The sequence below is a fragment of the Zalophus californianus genome, chromosome 1 (genome assembly GCF_009762305.2).
Source record: "Zalophus californianus isolate mZalCal1 chromosome 1, mZalCal1.pri.v2, whole genome shotgun sequence".
Taxonomy (NCBI): Eukaryota; Metazoa; Chordata; class Mammalia; order Carnivora; family Otariidae; genus Zalophus; species Zalophus californianus.
In genome coordinates, this window is record NC_045595.1 from 68,880,992 (window position 1) to 68,899,587 (window position 18,596).

The window sequence follows — 18,596 nt, forward strand, 5'->3', positions numbered from 1 at the left end:
ATGCTCAACTGGCTGAGTCACCCAGGTGCCCGCCCCAGTATATATTTACATTTTCAAGAATCTTAAACCTCTACAAAGAAGTTGTACCATTTTATATCCGTACCAGCATTGTATGAGAGTTATACTTCCAAGACATCTTTGGCTATGCTTAATATTGTTTTAAATTTTGGCTCTTATAAAGTATAATGCTGTCTCATTGTGATTTTACTTTGCATTTCCCTAATGACTAATGATGTTGAACATATTTTCATGTGCTTATTTGCCAGTGTCCGTATCTTTTGCCTATGTTTTTATTGGGTTGTTTTCTTTTTATTGATATTTGGGAGGTCTTTTGGGGGGTGGGGGGGCTCTTTATATATAGTGGATACAAGTCCTTTTCCAGATAAGTGATTTCTAAACATTTTCTCCCAGCATGTGGCTTGCCTTTTCATTCTCTCTCTTTTTTTTTTAAGATTTTATTTGAGATTTAGTGTGCATGGGTGGGATTGGGAGAGAGGGACAGGAAAAGGATAAACTCCCCGCTGAGCGGGAAGCCTGGTGCGGGGCTCAGTCCCAGGACCCCGGGATCATGACCTGAGCCGAAGGCAGACGCTTGACGATGGAGCCACCCAGGCGCCCCAGTTACTGTAGTTTTTCTAAGTGTTGAAGTCACACAGTGTTAGTGTTCCTATTTTGTGTTCTGCCAAAGTTGTGGCCATTCTAATTCCTTTGCATTTCACAGGAATTTTAGAATCAGTTTGCAGATTTTTACAAAACACATCCTCAAATTTTGGTAGAGATTGTATGGACTCTTTAGATTAATTTTGGGGAGAATTCACATCTTTCTTAACTGTATAGTCTTTTAACTCAAAAACATGGTAAGCCTCTCCTTTGGATCTTCATTTCAGCAGTTTTGTAATTTTTACTGTATGTCTTTCACACCTTTTCTCAGATTTGTCTAAATATATCATTTTTTGATGCCATATATAATAGCAAATTTCTAAATGTTCATTGATGGTATATAGAAATGCAATTGATTTTTGTATTTTGACCTTGTATCCTGCAATCTTGCACAACTCACTTATTTTAATAACATTTTTCTAATATTGAGAATCATGTTCATAACCATTTTACTTCTTTCCAATTCTGGATTTTTTTTCTTGCCTTATTGCACTGGCTAGTGGCTGGGGATAGTGTGTTAGGGAGAGCCAGTCCTTGTGGCATTGGCCAGGTGAGGGACATCCAGCTCTAGACCTTCAATTTTGCTGATACATGAGCAGGCTCACTGACAGCTGTAAAAGCAGCTCAAGTGTCCCATGTCCTGGTTCACCTTGCTTTCTAGCTGCCTGTAGGTCAGCACTGCCTGTACTCTGTCCCTCTGGTGAGGATGCTCTGGGAAAGAATGGGACTCTTGTTGCATGCTCCCAGTTTTCTCCTCTGACTACCCATGATTCCAATTCTCATTCTCACAACTTGGGGATTTTTATTTGGGTCTACCCAAAACTCTCATATTCTCCCTGCACTGGTATAATACCAGATAGAGGAATTCCGTGTCCAATATTGTACCCCTTCAAGTTAGACCTGATTGTGATAATTGGCTATTTTTTTTTTTTTTTGTAAAGATTTTATTTGAGAGAGAGCAAGTGAGTACAAGCAGGGGAAGCAGCAGAGGGAGAGGGAGAAGCAGGCTTTCTGCTGAGCAGGGAGTCCAAAACGAGGCTCCAGCCCAGGACCCTGGGATCATGACCTGAGCCAAAAGCAGATGCTTAACTGAGCCACCCAGGAGCCTCTGGCTAGTACTTTTTAAGGGTTTGTGATGTGTATATGTGTGTGTGTGCACCCATATATGTGTGCCCATCTTTCTAGATTCATGGTAGATGTTCATTTTGATAGGTTTAGAGAAGGGGCAATATGAAAATAAAAGTCCTCATCACGCTATTGTTCCTGGCAATCTAATTCATTTATTTAAAACAATTGTACAGAAGCTTTACAATAAAAATACTGGAAATTTTATAAAATACACGGTTTCTATGATAGGCAAAATCTCAGTGTTAGGCAGCCTCCATATGGTCCGCAGTGATTCTAATCCTTGCATTCATGCCCTTATGTATCTCATCTAATACTGTATTATGACTGGCTTGTGTTGGTAGTATATTGAGGTGATGATGGCGCATGACTTCTGAAGCTAGGTCATAACCCTAGTTGGCCTTGGCCTTTTTTAATTTTTATTTTTAAAAAAGATTTTCATTTTTTAAGTAAACTGTACAACCTGTGTGGGGCTTGAACTCATGACCCTGAGATCAAGAGTCACATGCTCCACCAACTGAGGCAGCCAGGTGCCCCTGGCCTTGGCCTTTTGGATTGCTTACCTTAGGTAGAATCCTGTAGCCATGTGAGGACACTCAGCTGTGTGCAGAAACCGGTGTGGGAAGGGACTGAAGTTTCACACCAGTAACCAGTACCAACTTGCCAGTCACGTGAGTTATCTTGGAGGCAGAAGCTGTAGACTCAGTCAAGGCTTTCAGATGAGTGCAGCCCTAGGTGACACCTGCATGGAACTTCATGAGAGATCCCAAGCTGCTATCTTCCAGCCAAACCACTCCTGAATTCCTGGTCTACAGAAACTTTAAGCAATAATAAATGTATATTGTTTTCAGCCACAAAGTTTTGGGATGATTATGCAGCAGGAGATACCTATTGTACTCTCCATGACAGGACTTTAAGCTGTGTTTTGTTAATCTAATTCCTGTGGAAGTGTAACAGCACTCCAGCCGGTCTTAAGGGTTAACACTCCTTACTTGCTGACCTAAGGCCTCAGTCTGTAACAGAACTATTTTACTTTGAGATTTGCAGACCATTGGCCTTGAGAAGAACCGGAACCTTCCCAGGTCCCAGAGGCTAGCAAGTCTGTTTGAAGCCACCTCGGATTTCTGATCAGTCTAGCAAATTTTTTTTTAACCAAAATATTTTTTTAGGCTACACAAATGATTTTACTAACCTCCCTTTGTGTATCTATAGACCTTGCCCTGCTTTCCAGAAAGGAGTACTCGGGCACATCACGACACAAGAACAGGACCCCCATGCACAACCCCAGCACTGAAAATGTTTCTAGCTGGTCCCAAATCTGCACGTGATCAAGAAATGCTACAGGCCATTGCCCACTCTGCCGATTAACTACCCTAAACCCCTTTAAGCCCCCCGGGCCAGGCAAAAATCTCAAAGGGGGCTTTTGGACAAGAGTCCAACTTCTCCCTCGGTTGCCGGCCTCCTGAATAAAGCTCAGATTCCTTTCCAAACAAAACTCGTCTCTTGAGTGACCTCTCAGGTAACAGACAACCAAATGGGTTTGGTAACAAAAGGAGTAGAAACTCTTGTGATAGAGCCATACATCCAGATAGCAAGGATCATTCTATCTTACAGCAGTGGGAGGTCAATTCCCCTCCATAGCACTGAAGTTCTTGGTGAGTAGGAGGCGTAAAGTCCGTTCACGTTGGCAACCACACCGGCCCGCCGTGGTCACTGGAACACGGGGACCCAGTGATTTCCAAAGTCTTGGTCGCTATATTGAGGGCACTGATTGGCTGACTTTCGGAGTGTTTACCACTAATTGGCTCATGTTCAGAAGCTTGGGCTGCCATTGATTTGCTAACTTTCAGAAGCAAACTGGGACCACCCAAGTGAGACTGTCACTCTATTGGCTAATTTGCAGAACATGTGTACTGACCTTCAAAGTTGTGCAAATTAACGGCAATTACTTGAATATGAAAAACAGGTAACTTTAATCTGTTAATCTGTTTTAACTTCACACAGCCAAACCTGCAGGAGAGACTGTTAAGGGATTATCCAGATCTTTATTTATGGAAGGTATGATTTTTTTTTTTAGCCAATTATTTCAGTGCCAGTTATCGGGTGGAAAAATAGCTCTAAACTACAGATTTGTTGGTAAATTTATTGGGAAAAGCTAAACAGGACATTTAAGTCAATACAGAACAAAATCATCTGACATAGGACATGTCCTGTATATACAGGATGCCTGGCAACTTTAGTCACCATTATTTTGGTAGCTAAATGAGTCTGTCCTAAAAGGACCCACACGTGCATGTTCTAGTAAGGGAGAGGGCTTTACACGGGTGGATGGAAACAGTTTTCCTAAGGGCGGCCTAGCTTGGGGGACCCAAGCAGTGTCGGCTTGGGTGCTTGGGTCTCTAAGAGGTGAAACACCGGGAGCCATTCTCCCCACAGCAGCGCAGGCCGGGTGACGCTCGGAATAAAGGCGGCCGACCGCTGACGGGCTTTCGATTAACCCGGGCCCCACCTGGGTCCGGACCGGGCACCAGAGCCGCAGCGTGCCTGACCCCTAGAGGCTGCAGCGGCGGCCGCGGGAGAGGCACCAGCCAATGAGCAGGCCGGCAGCGGCCCGCCGCGGCCCCGCCTCTTCCGCGCGGCCGGCCGGGTCACGTGGTCCGGGCCGCGGGGACCACAGAGACGGGCTGCCTCCGCGCGGCCTAGAGGGGCGCTGGGCGCTTGCGCTCGCTTCCGCATCGGCTTGCCTCTACCAGCTTTCCGGTGTTCGGAGAGGGAGAGCGTGGGTTCCAGCGAGGTCTACGTGCAAGGTCCGCCCGGCATCGGCTTCCTCGTTTTACCTAGCGGCTCGTCAGCGCCCCCCACCCCTGAACTCGGGCCCAGTGTCGGCTCATCCCCCTTCCCTGACTCGGAGCTCTGGCGCCTGGGCCTCGCAGAGGCCGCCCGAGGTGGCCGCGCGGCCTTCTAGAGCCCTGGCCCAGCCCCCTGCCCACCGAGGCGTGATCCTCTTTTCTGTCCTAAAGAACTTGGCCCAACAGCTTCCCGCGTCCATTACTGACGTTTCTGTTTAGGGGGTGGAGATCCCGGTCGGGTCTCCGGTCAGCATCACCCACTGGAACACTGAGTAACTGTTAATCCGCATCTTGCCATCTCTGTCCCTCCTTTCCACTGGCCCCGTTTTTGGGTCAACGTCATGGTTCCTGTAAGTGCGCTTTTAGGTTTGTTCAGACCCAACACTAGGGACAGGATTTGTCTTACATCCCTCCGTCCACTGCGTGTGAATGGGTTCAGGAACACTCTTGGACTGAGCAGGAAGATGAGGATTGTCCTGAGGACCAGGCAGAGCAGTTCATGAGGTTGTTGGGGGCCATCAGCCGGGTGGGGGAGGGGTCTGAGAGAGTCTCCTGCCAGTGCTGGAAATGAGACTGGGAAGGCTATAGGCGGCTGTGGGTGTTGTAGGACAGGGTGCAAAGCACTCATCGCTCTTCTTCTCTTAGCTCCTAAGGTTGTTGCTTTTCCAAATCAAGAAGACAGTGCACGAAGCCAGGGGACATCAGCCATGCTCCAAACATCTTGGCCTCAGGTGAGCTGAGCTTCCTTTCAGTCTTTTAAAATTAAGTTAGCTATCAGGTAATTAGGAAAGGACCAAGAAGGCCTGATTTGGCCACGCTCTGTTTTCCCCCTTAAGTTTATCTCCACAGGTATGGCTGTAAATAGTGGTGGAGGAGATAAGAGTTGTGTGTATGAGAGTGATGAGTGTGGATGTGTAGGTTTAAGTGGGAAAAGAGGCACCCAAGCTAAGAAATTCTCTCAGAATGTGGAAAATCCAGATCATGTTCTGCAAATAAAAGTTGCCTACTGAGATCAGAGAAATTCTGTATTGAAGAAATTGTTCCACAAATTGTAGAGGTATCCCAGGGAGACCTTTTCTCATGGAAGGTACCTGCTAGCAAAGTGGATAGTCCATAAACAAACTAGTAAGTTAATTACATGTTGCTAAAGTGCAGTGCTTCTTCAAAGTGTGGTCCCTACATGGGCAGCATCCATATCCCTGGGAGGTCATTAGAATTGCAAATTCTTGGGCCCCACCCTAGACCCAGAATCAGGGAGGACTGTGAGTGGGGCCAGGAATCACTTGTAACAAGCTCTTCACGTGACTTTTTTTTTTTTAAGATATGATTTATTTGAGAAAGAGCATTAACAGAGGGAGGGGCAGAGGGAGAAGCAGAACCTCGCCCCCCCCCGCCCCCCCCCCCCCCCCCCACTGAGCAGGGAGCCTGCTGTGGGGCTCGATCCCAGGAGCCTGGGACCATGACCTGAACCAGAAAGCAGATGCCTGACTGAGCCACCCAGGCGCCCCTCTTCAGGTGATTCTTATGCCCATACCTTTTCAAATCTGAGAAGGCTTGAAGAAGCTCCCTCTCAAGGTGGTGGTCAGGGAAGCCCTCGTGGAGGTAGTAACATGGGGGTTGAGATCCCAAGAATGAGCTAGAAACAGTTTTGGGAAGCACTGAAGAGAGAGCTGACGAAGAGCTTTCCAGAGAGAAGGATGGCAAATGCAAAGGCTCTATATCTGGGAGAAACCTGGTGTACTCTAGAAACAGGGAGAGGTCAAAGAAAATAGTTTACTGTGAGGTGGGAGAAGTAGGCACATGTCTTGTAGGACACTGTAAAGACTGATTTCTATTCTGAGTTCAGTGGGAAGGAGCTGAAGGATTATTAAGCAGGGTAGGTGACATGGTTGGTCATATGTATTAAAAAGATTTTCCAGCAGACTTTGGGTGTCTCAGTCGGTAGGGCATGTGACTCTTGATCTCAGCATTGTGAGCTCAAGCCCCGTGGCCCCAAGTTGGGTGTACAGATTACTTAAAAAAAAAAAAGATTTTTCCAGCCCAGTGGTGAGTTGGTTGTAGAAGGGTATGAGTCAGTTAGAAGCATATTGTAGTCCAGATAAGAGATAAATATTGTCCTTTTTAAAAAAATAGGCTTTATTTTCCGAGAAGTTGTGGGTTCATAATAGAGTGGAATAGAAAGCACAGAGAGTTTCCATACACACCCTGCCCCCTGCCTCCATACATGCATAGCCTATTATCTTTTTATTTTTTTAATTTTTGTTTATTTATTAAGTAAACTCTACCCCCAACATGGGGCTCAAGCTCATGAACCTGAGATCACATGCTCTAAGGAATGAGCCAGCCAGGCACCCCTAAAATTTTTTTTTGAGTGTAGTTGACAATGTTACATTAGTTGGAGTGTAACCTAGTGATTTGGTAAGTTTATACATTATGCTACTCTCGCCACAAGCATGGTTACCATCTTTCACCCTGTAACACTGTTACAATGTCGTTCACTATATTCCTTATGCTGTACCTTTTATTTCTATGATTTATTCATTCCATAACTGGAAGCCTGTGTTTCCCTCTCCCCTTCACCCGTTTTGCCTATCCTCCCCACTCCCTGTAACCATCAGTTCTCTGTATTTACCAATCTGATTCTGCTTTTTGTTTGTTCATTTTTCTTTTTTAGATTCCACATATGAATGAAATTATATGCTGTTGTCTTTCTTAGTCTGACTTATTTCATTAGCATTAATACCCTCTAGGTCTATCCATGTTGTTGCAAATAACAATCTCTGGGCTCCTGGGTGGCTCAGGCAGTTAAACGTCTGCTTCCAGCTCAGGTCATGATCTCAGGGTCCTGGGATCGAGCCTCTGCTCAGCGAGGAGTCTGCTTCTCCCCCCTCCCTCTGCTGCTCCCGCCTCCCTCTGCTGCTCCCCCCTGCCTGTGCTCTCTCGCTCTCTCTGTCAAAGAAATAAAAATCTTAAAAAAAGAAAAAACAGAAAAACAACAACACAAGAAACAAGTGTTGGGGAGGATCGGGAGAAAGGGGAATGCTCTTGCACTGTTGGTGGGAATGCGAACTGGTGCCCCTCCCCCCGCTCGTGCTTGGTCGCTCGCTCTCTCTCACTCTCTCTCAAATAAATAAATAAAATCTTAAAAAAAACCCAACCAAACAAAAACCAATGACACAGTCTCATCCTTTTTATGGCTGCAGAATATTTCAGTGTGTGTGTGTATATCACATCTTCCTTATCCATTTGTCTATTGATGGACACTTAGGTTGAATCCATATCTTGGCTATTTAAATAATGCTGCATTACACATAGGGACACATGTATCTTTTTGAATTAGTGTAATTCCACTACCCAGTAGTGGAATTATTGGATCATATGGTATTCTGTTTTTAACTTTTTGAGGAACCTCCATACTGTTTTCCACAGCGGCTGCACCGCTGTGCCTTCCCACCAGTAGTGTGCATGTGTTCCCTTTTCTCCGTGTCCTCACCCACACTTGTTATTGTCTTTTTGATTTTAGCCATTCTGGCAGGTGTGAGGTGATACCTCATTGTGGTTTTGATTTGCATTTCCCTGATGATGAGTGATGTTGGGCATCCTTTCTCATGTGTCTGTTGGCCATCTGTAGGTCTTTGGAGAAATACCTATTCAAGTCCTCTGCCCATTTTTTAATCAGATTTTTTTCTTTGTTTTTTTGGTCTAGAGTTGTAGAAGTTCTTACATTTTATATATTTTTGGATATTAACTCCTTATTGGATATATTATTTGTAAATATCTTCTCCCATTCAATAGGTTGTCTTTTTGTTTTGTTGATGGTTTCCTTTGCTGTGCAAAAGCTTTTTACTTTGGTATAGTCCCAGTAGTTTATTTTTGCTTTTGTTTCCCTTGCCTTAGAGGACACATCTAGAAAAATGTTGCTATGGCTGATGTCAGAGAAATTACTGTCTGTGTTCTCTCTAAGGATTTTTATGGTTTCAGGTCTCACTTTTAGGTCTTTAATCCATTTGGGGTTTATTATTGTATATGGTGTAAGAAAGTGGTTCAGTTTCAATCTTTTGCACGTAGCTGTCCAGTTTTCTCAGAACCATTTATTGAAGAGACTGTCTTTTCCCCATTGTATATTCTTGCCTCCTTTGCTACAGATTAATTGACCATATAAGTGTGGATTTATTTCTGGACTCTCTTTCTTATTCCATTGATCTGTGTATCTATTTTGTGCCAGTACCATACTGTTTTGATTACTACAACTTAGTAGTGTATCTTGAAATCTGGAATTGTGATACCTCCAGCTTTGTTTTTCTTTCTCAAGATTGCTTTGGCTATTCTTAGCCTTCCCCATAATCAACATCCCCCACCAGAGTGGTACTTTTGTTACAGTTGATGAACCTACACTGACACGTCATAATCACCCCAAGTCCGTAGTTTACATTAGGGTTCATTCTTGCTGGTGAACATTCTGTGGGTTACAAATATATAATGACATGTATCCATCATTATAGAATCATACAGAGTATTATTATAGTATCATACAGGGTATTTTCATGGTCCTAAAAATCCTCTGTGCTGTACCTATTCATCTGTAGCTCCTTGGCAACCATTTTTTTTTTTTTTTTGCTGTCTTCAAAGTTTTGTTACGTAGTTGGAATTGTACAATATGTAGCCTTTTCAGATTGGTTTCTTTCACTTGGTTATATGCATTTAAGTTTCCTCTATGACTTCTCATAGCTTTATAGCATAATTCTTTTTAGCGCTGAATAACATTCCATAGTCTGAATGTACCACAGTTTATCCATTCAGCTCTATTGAAGGACATCTTGCTTGCTTCCAAGTTTTGGCAGTTATGAATAAAGCTGTTATAAACATCTGTGTGCAGGTTTTTATATGGATATAAGTTTTCAACTTATTTGGGAAGATCCCAAAGAGCATGGTTGCTGGATCATATGGTAAGAGTATGTTTAGTTTTGTAAGAAACTACCAAACTGCCTTCCAGAGTGGCTGCACCATTTTGCATTCCTGTCCGCAACAAATGAGATTTCCTGTTGCTTCACATCCTCAGTAGCATTTGGTGTTTTCAGTGTTCTAGGTTTTGGCCATTCTAGTGGTATCTCAGTGTCTTAATGTATGTTTTCCTGTTGACATATGATGTAGAGCGTCTTTTCATATACCTGTGTGCCACCTGTGTATCTTCTTTGTGAGGTGTCTCTTCTTGTCTTTTGCACATGTTTTAATGGGGTTGTTTGTTACCTTTGAGATTTAAGAGTTCTTTGTGTATTTTGGTTAAGTCCTTTATCAAATAGGTCTTTTCAACTATTTTTTCCCTGTGGTGGCTTGTTTTCTCATTTTTTTAAAAAAGATTTTATTTGTCAGAGAGAGAGTGAGAGAGAGCATGTGCGTGCGCATAAGCAGGGGAAGCGGCAAGCAGAGGGAGAAGCAGACTCTCCACTGAGCAGGGAGCCTGATGCAGGACTTGATCCCAGGACCCTAGGATCATGACCTGAGCCGAAGGCAGATGCTTAACTGACTAAGCCACCCAGGTGTCCCTTCTCATTTTCTTATATCCTATTTTTTTTCTTTTAGTTTTTAAAAGGGAGATATATTTGACAAGTTTCACTTAGTGCAATACACCTAAAAGGAAATCACAATACAATGAAAGATTTAAATCAAGGCCTCAGAATTTCATACAAACACCCAAGACCAAAATCCTAAAGTATCTCAAATTTTCTCCGTTAATTTAATTTTATTTTATTCTTTTTTTAAAAGATTTTTATTTATTTGAGAGAGAGTGGGAGCGAGAGAGATCACAGAGGGAGAGGGAGAAGCCGACTCACCACTGAGCCAGGAGCCTGACGCGGGGCTCGATCCCAGGACCCTGGGATCATGACCTGAGCCGAAGGCAGACGCTTAACCGACTTGAGCCACCCAGGCACCCCTGAAGTATTGGCCTTTCAATGTAGGGATTAATTCCTGCTCATCTTTTCTTTCAAAACTTCTTTTCTTCAAAACATTTTGGGTAGTCTTCCACACTTACTTTTCGGTTGACACTGTTGTTGTTGCTGTTATTATTTATTTATTTATTTTTAATATTTATTTATTTGTCAGAGAGAGAGAGCACAAGCAGGGGGAGCCACAGGCAGAGGGAGAGGGAGAAGCGGGCTCCTCGCTGAGCAGGGAGCCCGATGCGGGGCTCGATCGCAGGACCCTGGGATCATGACCTGAGCCGAAGGCAGACGCTTAACAACTGAGCCACCCAGGTGCCCCTTGCTGGTGTTTTCTGGCCCTCTTCATAAGTTAAAAAAAATTATTTATGGTCAAATCATTTCTGAGATTCATTTAGCAAATTTATATTAAGCAGCTAGTATCTGCCAGGCACTGGACTGTGTGTTAGTGAACCGGTTATGAACAAAACAGAGTCCTTGCCTCTGTGTTCTTTTGGAGGGAGATTGATAATGAACAGTCTGATTTGTTGGATGATGAGAAAGGCTGTGGAGAAAAATAAGGTGAGGTACATGGGGACCGTCCATGGGAGAAAAAAAGGTATATCCACAACCCAACTACCTTAAAGCAGTAAGTTTTCCTTTTTCCAGACTCTGGAACCCTGGGGATATTTGGTGGCAGGTGGGAGGGACAGTGGGGGAGGAAGACATTGGTGGCCGCAGGCTGGGAGGAGGAGGAGGAGGGGTGTGTGAGAGCAGCCCTGGAGAAGTGAGGAAGTGAGGTCTGACTTGCTCTACGTGGAGGTGAACTTTAGTTCACCTGTGGTCCTGTGGTTGGTGTCCTCAGAGGCCTTACCACCTTGTGGTTCTGTCTAGTGTTGGGATTTTTTTTTGGCTCAGATTATTTTGGGGGCCCTTTGGACCTTGTCATTGCCCAGTTTAAAGGCCACTTCTTGCTTTGAGGAGTGTCCACATTTGTTCTTTTTCTTTCAGTGTCTCCTTTTGAACTGGGTTCCTTAATTGTTGTTTTAAAAGGACACCCTCTGGGCGCCTGGGTGGCTCAGTCAGTTAAGTGTCTGGTTTTGACTCAGATCATGATCTTGGTTTTGGCTCAGGTCATGATCTCAGGGTCATGAGATCGAGCCCCTCATCGGGCGCCACAGTGAGCGTGGAGCCTGCTTAGGATTCTCTCTCTCTCTCTCTCTCTCTCTCTGTCCTCCCCCTCCAGCTCCAACCCCCACTCACGCTCTTGCTCTCTCTCCCTAAAAAAATAAAAGGGCACCCTCATAAGGACCTGAGTGTAGAGAGGCCATGAACAGTGTGCCAGCATTTATCCTTGGGATATATTTCTTCCAGGCTTCCTCCAAGAGCAGTTACAATAGCCTTCCTTTCTCCCCGGCCCCGGTGCTGCCCCCAGTGCAAGGCCGCTACCCAGAGAGACGGGGGCTTAGCTGAGCCCCTCTTGGTAGGTGTTTTCACTTTTGGTGACTGGAAGAACAAGGCTGCTTTATAGGGTACTGAATGTCTCCTAGGATGTGGACTTGGGGGGAGGCGGCACAAGAAGGTGAGAAGGCACAGAAGTCATGAAACCTCCCATGTGAGAATCTAGTCTCTGTGGTCTGTGCCACCCAACTGTAGAAGCAGAGAAAGTAGCCAGTGGACACCATTAGGGATTGCTCTTGGGCCTCATGGAAGGTTCAGAGGCTCTGGCTCCTGGGGTGGTATTGAGGTTTTGAAAGAGCTGACCCCTCAGTCCACACTCGGGGAGGGAGTCCCTGTGGCTTGGAGGGAACATGGTAAAGACAGATTGACAGGTGCTGTTGGGAGTTAGGAGTTTGAGAAACTGTTCTTCAAAGATGGGACAGCACCAGGTAATGATGAGGATCAGGGGCAAGCCATGTTTTAGGGGAAGCTCGTGAGCCCGGTATGGGAGGCAGCTTGGTGTGTGGGAAGAGCCCAGGTCTGCTGTTTGATGGATCTGGATCTGATGGAGCCCAGCGCAACCAGTTCCTGTCTGTGTGGTCTTGGGCAAAGTAATTAATCTTTCTAAACCTTAGTTTCATCATGTGAAAATGGGAGTAATAATTCCTACTTCATATGTATGTTTTAAGATTAAAGGACATACAGGGGCGCCTGGGTGGCTCAGTCAGTTAAGCGTCTGACTCCTGATTTTAACTCAGGTCATGATCTCAGGGTCCTGTGCTTAGTAGGGAGTCAGCTTGAGATTCTCTCTCTCTGCCTCTGCCCCTCCTGCTTGTGTGTGCTTGTGTGCTCTCTGTCGAATGAATGAATGAATGAATGAATGGATCTTTAAAGAAAAGATTAAATGAAATATATGTCCTAAAGGTACCCCCCTAAGAACTTGGTGCCTAGGGTCTTAATTAACAAGTATGAATTCCCTTCATCCTTGTGAACGTGGATGGCTCCAGGGGGAGGCAGAGAGGGGCCTATCTTGGCAGGTGGGATGGAGCTTAAGACTAGGGGATGGATCTGTGTCCAGAGACAGGAAATCCCAAGTTTTCTTTGAAGATGGGTGGTTCAGAGAAAAGGCCAGAACAGGCAGACTGCAGGTTTCCTTCAAGAGAGCTTTCTGATAAGGTAAGAAGGTATAAAAAGAAATTTGCAGAATGCTGGAAATATCTTTAAGGAGTGGCTTGTCTGCACTAGTGGAAGTGTTGGGGAAGACCAAGGAGATGCAGGGTGCAGGGAACAAACGGGGAGTGCATGTGTACTCTGGGTGGGTGGAGACAGGGTGAGTGGCGGCAGCCTGCAGTGGCTGGTGTATAGAAAACAGTGGCTGGTGTATAGAAAACAGGTGCCCCCCACAAGAGGGCAGGAGGTGTGCTGGAGAGACAGAGTCAGGAACATGGGGGTTGATGTAGTGACCAGGCAGAGAGCCCCAGCTGCCATGCTGTGAGATGGGGATGACAGTTTGGGGCCTCAGAGCCATGCAGATGGGAGAGTGTTGGGGTTCTCCATTTGGAAGTGGGAACATTCGCTGAGGGCTTGCCCCTTTGGGTGCTGGGTGCTCTTCTCACTAGAGCAAACCTTCCAAGAGGCTCAGAGTTGCAGACCCTGGCAGGTCCGCCTCTTCCCTGCAGCTCAGGCCTCTCCTCTGCCCTCACACAGGGCTTGAGCAGGAACCTGTTGTTTCAGGAGCCAGTGACCTTTGAGGACGTAGCCGTGTACTTCACCCAGAATCAATGGGCCAGCCTGGACCCCATGCAGAGGGCCCTGTACCGGGAGGTGATGCTGGAGAATTATGCGAGTGTGGCTTCCCTGGGTAAGGACTCTCTCCGTGGTCCGTTGTCATAGTTTGACATCTTCCTCAGATGTTTTAGGGCTTCTAGAAGTCCTTGGATTTGATGACTTCAGAGATTAGTTCTGCAGTCCTCAGCCTCTGGAGATGCTGGGTGAGGAAACAAATCCCTGGTTCCCTCTGGTTTTGAAATCAGACTTCCCTACATCCCGGAAGAGCCTGGTTCTGGGCCCTGGGGGGGAGGATGCTTCCCTGTGCCCTAGGTGAGCCCTTTGTTCCTCCATGCTGCCAGTGTTCTGGAGATGTTGTTCTCCCCCCATGGGAATCAGTGCCTATGTTCTTCCTGAGGGCATCTCTTCCTTTAGGTCAGGGCGAGATTGCAGTTTCTTCCTGAGGAGAGTGGCTATCTCCTTGGCCTTGCCTTGGAGCATAGTTTGGAGCTCTTCCTCAGCACCCCCCCTTTTTTTCAAAGATTTTTATTTATTATTTGACAGAGAGAGAGTGAGCACAAGTAGGCAGAGTGGCAGGCAGAGGGAGAGGAAGAAGCAGGCTCTCCGCTGAGCAGGGAGCCAGACGTGGGGCTCGATCCCAGGACCCTGGGATCACGACCTGAGCTGAAGGCAGCCGCTTAACCTACTGAGCCACCCAGGCACCCCCTCAGCACCCCTTGGTAGCTCAGCTGGTCTCCTGGGCATTTCATCTCATCCCTCCCTCCCTCCCCCTGTTAGCCTGTTGTGAGGTGGGCCGAGCAAGATCTCAGGAAAGCTCTGGAAGTCTTCCCTCAACTTGTTTTTCCTTTTTCTTGCTGGAGTAGCGTTTCCATTCCCCAAACCTGATCTGGTCTCCCAGCTGGAGAGAGGGGAAGCGCCATGGAGCCCGGATCCCTGGGAAGCAGAGGTTTTGAAAGGCACCTGTCCAGGTGAGTAAGAGAACATAGTGGTTTCTGATTTTGCCTTCCCAATTTCTTAGAAATGTTTCTCCCGCAGCAGGGAAGCCGTGGCTCCCTGTCGTTTATAAGGCAGTACTCAGTGCACTCTGTGACCTCCGCCCAGTTCCAGCCCTGAGCCTGGGAAGACCAGTCCCCAGGAGTGTGTGGCTACTCACCTCCCGCAGAGAGGCTGTGACCCAGTGCTCTTAAACCACTTCTTTTCTCACTTACCAGTGGAAATACTTAATTTTAAGCCAATTTTATGCAAAGAAATGGGTTTCAGCCATACTTTGAGGAAAGTATGATTCTATAGGTCAGACTAATTTATTTGTGTCACAGCTATGAATTTTGTTTCTAGGCCTTCAACAATGAAATAAATGCCTTTAATTTGCCTTTTTAGTGTTTAAGTTACCTAAAAGTTCTATATGCCAGAATCTTTAGGTCTGCATTATATTTGTCTTATATATAGCTATAGAGGGAGAGGCAGGGACTGTTTCTCCACCACTGCACCCAACACACAAACACACACACACACACGTGCATACATGAACACACATGTGCACACACAGCCAACACACACAGCCTAAAATTTCCCTGAGACTGCTCACCATTCCTGGGAGCTCTTGATTACTTGGGTTTTCTTTCTTTTGGAAGAAATTTTCCGTATATGCTGTGATTTTGTAAATCGCAGTTCTTTTATCAGAGCTATGCCTGTGGCCTACAGCTCTCCAGTTCAATTTGAGTTCCAGCTGACTTTCTGGAAGAATCTTTTATCCCAGAAGATTATGTGGAATATTTATTTATTTGCTTTAAGATTTATTTATTTTAGAGAGAGAGAATGAGGAGGAGAGGGAGAGAGAATCCTCAAGTGGACTTCATGCTGAGCACGGAGCCCAATGCGGGGCTCGATCCCACAACCCGGAGATCAGGCCTGAGTGGAAATCGAGAGTCAGACACTTAACTGACTGTGCCACCCGGGTGCCCCAATGTGGAATATTTAAAAATAGACTCATTGGGCCATTATTTAGAATTTAGGATGGTTTCCTGGCTTGCAGGTGGGGACGTTGAAATGCAGTGTTCTTGAGTTTGGATTGCAGCCCACTAGACCCCTGCTGGTGCGAGAGCTCTGCCCATCTCTTCTCCCCAGGAGTGTGGATTTCCTTCCCTTTTTGGGGTCTCTCTCTCTCTCTCTCTCTCTCTTTTTCTCTCTCAAAAATTTTCCATTTCTTGCTGATCCTCTTATCTCTCCCATTCTGGTTTCTCCTGTCCCCCCTCCTGTCTTCTTTCCTTTCCATTCTGGAAGGTCTCATTGTGCTCCTTTCATCTGCCTTAGTCTGCTTCCCAGCCTTCCTCATAGGAGGCACTTCCTCCTATTTCCAGTGTCATCCTCCCTCCAGTTAGTAGATTATCATTTATCTTTTTCTCTCATGGATGACATACGAGATGTCATATGTATGGATGGAGTATGATCCATCTGTCTGGATGCCTGTAGCCACTTCATGAGTACATTTTTCAAAATCATATTCTACAAGAGAAAACAGGAGCCCTGGATCCTGTTCCCTTCCCAGCTCAGTAACTCAGAACACTTATGGTTTCTTTGGGCAGGTGGTGAGTTCTGGATCAAGGAGGAGGAGCCAGCTGTAAAGCAGGAAACCTCTGAGGAGGCAGAATTGCCCAGAATGCCAGGAGGAGGACTTCTCAGAAACGTTTCCCAGCACTTTGACTTTAAAAGCAAGGCGACATGGCAGACTTTCAGTCTGAATCCGAATCTGATACTTCGGGGTGGGATGAAGTTCTACGAATGTAAAGAGTGTGGGAAAATCTTCAGGTATAATTCAAAGCTGCTTCGGCACCAGATGAGTCATACTGGGGAAAAGCCCTTCAAGTGTAAGGAATGTGGCAAAGCTTTTAAGTCCAGCTATGACTGTATCGTACACGAGAAGAATCACATCGGAGAAGGGCCCTATGAATGTAAGGAGTGCGGCAAAGGTTTGAGTTCCAACACGGCTTTGACTCAGCATCAGAGGATCCACACTGGGGAGAAACCGTACGAATGTAAGGAGTGTGGGAAGGCCTTCCGAAGAAGCGCAGCCTATCTGCAGCATCAGAGATTGCACACCGGAGAGAAGCTCTATAAGTGCAAGGAATGCTGGAAGGCTTTTGGGTGTCGGTCACTTTTTATCGTCCATCAGAGGGTTCATACGGGGGAGAAGCCCTACCAGTGTGAGGAATGCGGCAAGGCCTTCACTCAGAAGATAGCCTCCATCCAGCATCAGAGAGTGCACACCGGCGAGAAGCCCTATGAGTGCAAGGTGTGTGGCAAAGCCTTCAAGTGGTATGGCAGTTTTGTTCAGCACCAGAAGTTGCACCCTTTGGAGAAGAAACACACCAAGGTTCTTGGGCCATCCCTGATGAGTCCCCCGTGTGCCCCTCCAGCCTTATCTGCCGTTCCTGTCCAGGGCCCGTGCTCTGCTCCCGCCGTGGCCGCACCTTCACTGACCTTTCCACATGCTGTGCTCATTCCTACCTCTGGGCCCTTGTTCGTGCTACTGCCTGCACCTGGAATGCCTTCTTCACCTGTCCAAATAGTGCGTGTCTTCCAGGGCCTTCCTCCCACTGTGAAGCCGTCTCCAGTTATGCTGGTCCCTTCCCCTCATGCCTCATGAGCTTTATTTCAGCACTCTATCGGCTTTTAGGCCCAGCAGATCTTCAGCTTCACTTGAGTTTCATTTGTATGTTTTTTTTTTTTTAACTTTACACGCATTACTACTGTTTCAGCATAAACTCCATTGTAATCTATCTTATATTGAAAGACTGTTTATGTATTTTCTTCCAGGGAGAAAGTGAAACTACCTGACCTTAGCACTGGTCTCTTTCAGGCTTGAACAGTAATGGCTGTATGTGTACTGTGGGGGTGCGGGTGTTAGAAGGGCTGGCAGGACACTTGGTTGTCTTCAAGTGTCTGGGAGAGAGAGGCTTCCCCTGCGCTGGGCCATTGTGGTTAGAGCCAAGCGGCTTGGGGGAGGCAGAAGAGGCGCATAGGAACTGGGGTGAGGGTTGGGGGGGGAGGCGCTGGAATCCACTTCCAGCAGCAGACTCAGAAATTAATGCAGCTTGTTCAGTGGGCTAAGGTGGTCCATCAAAGCAATCGAAGTCATGTTGCCCTTGGCATGGATCATTGAGGATCTCCTATGTCTATGCAAAAGATCATGTGAGATAACCAGTGAAAAACTAATGTATGCAGTGATCACAATCATTTATGTGATTGATAGCAATCGTGTTTTTAAACACAGTGTGTGTTTTTTTTTTTTCTTTAGTTTTGCTCTTGATATCTAGTTGTTTCTTTTTAACTTTGGTTTCCTAAGTAAATACACACCAAAGTAGTCATCTTTCTTCCATGTGTTGTGTACATTTTTCTCCTTGGGCATTCTGGTTTTCTGTTTGCAAGCATTGGCTTCTACATTTTATGTTCTCCAGATAGCATGAATTGTAAATATGAATTTGGTGAATTATGAAAGAAATAGCATCTGTGTAAAGCCAACATGGGGGAAATCTGAATAAGTCTCTAAAATTATTTTTTAGGAGTAGAGGGAGCTGTGTGGTGGGTCAGTGGCTAAATTTCTGTGATAGGTCAGTGAAGTGGAATTTTGGATTGCTCTTAGTTTTGACCTTGGTGGGGATCTTTTACAGCTGTGCAAAGGACCACGTGAAGCAATTTCTGGAAAAAGAATCTGAGTCCTGCATTATCGGCATTAATATAAAGTAACTCCTTAAACATTGATGAAAGGGACCGTACATTTTATTCTTTAAGTTGCTTTTGCTACCCAGGTGTTTCTGCA

The 18,596-nt window shown here is 45.8% G+C and overlaps 1 protein-coding gene across 4 annotated transcripts; it reads left to right on the forward strand.

The window, feature by feature from the left end:
• Window positions 1-4,490: 4,490 nt before the first annotated feature.
• Window positions 4,491-18,150, forward strand: ZNF621 (zinc finger protein 621). 4 transcript variants are annotated; one of them, XM_027584646.1, is made up of 5 exons: window positions 4,491-4,592; window positions 5,280-5,365; window positions 13,727-13,853; window positions 14,644-14,748; window positions 16,363-18,150. In XM_027584646.1, exons 2-5 carry the CDS (start codon window positions 5,342-5,344, stop codon window positions 17,421-17,423), a joined length of 1,317 nt encoding a protein of 438 aa, XP_027440447.1. In that variant the 5' UTR covers window positions 4,491-4,592; window positions 5,280-5,341; the 3' UTR covers window positions 17,424-18,150. The 4 variants fall into 4 exon arrangements, with proteins under 4 accessions (XP_027440447.1, XP_027440449.1, XP_027440448.1 ...); XM_027584648.1 differs by having other exon boundaries at window positions 4,536-4,984; XM_027584647.1 differs by lacking the exon at window positions 4,491-4,592 and adding an exon at window positions 4,995-5,138.
• Window positions 18,151-18,596: the final 446 nt, after the last annotated feature.

What these genes read in the sequence shown, in the direction of transcription:
- ZNF621 (XM_027584646.1), top strand. Translation starts at nt 5,342, where the DNA reads ATGCTCCAAACATCTTGGCCTCAG. An exon ending in TCCAAACATCTTGGCCTCAG is followed by an intron (nt 5,366 to 13,726) that starts GTGAGCTGAGCT and finishes CTGTTGTTTCAG; the next exon opens with GAGCCAGTGACCTTTGAGGA. An exon ending in TTTGAAAGGCACCTGTCCAG is followed by an intron (nt 14,749 to 16,362) that starts GTGAGTAAGAGA and finishes TTCTTTGGGCAG; the next exon opens with GTGGTGAGTTCTGGATCAAG.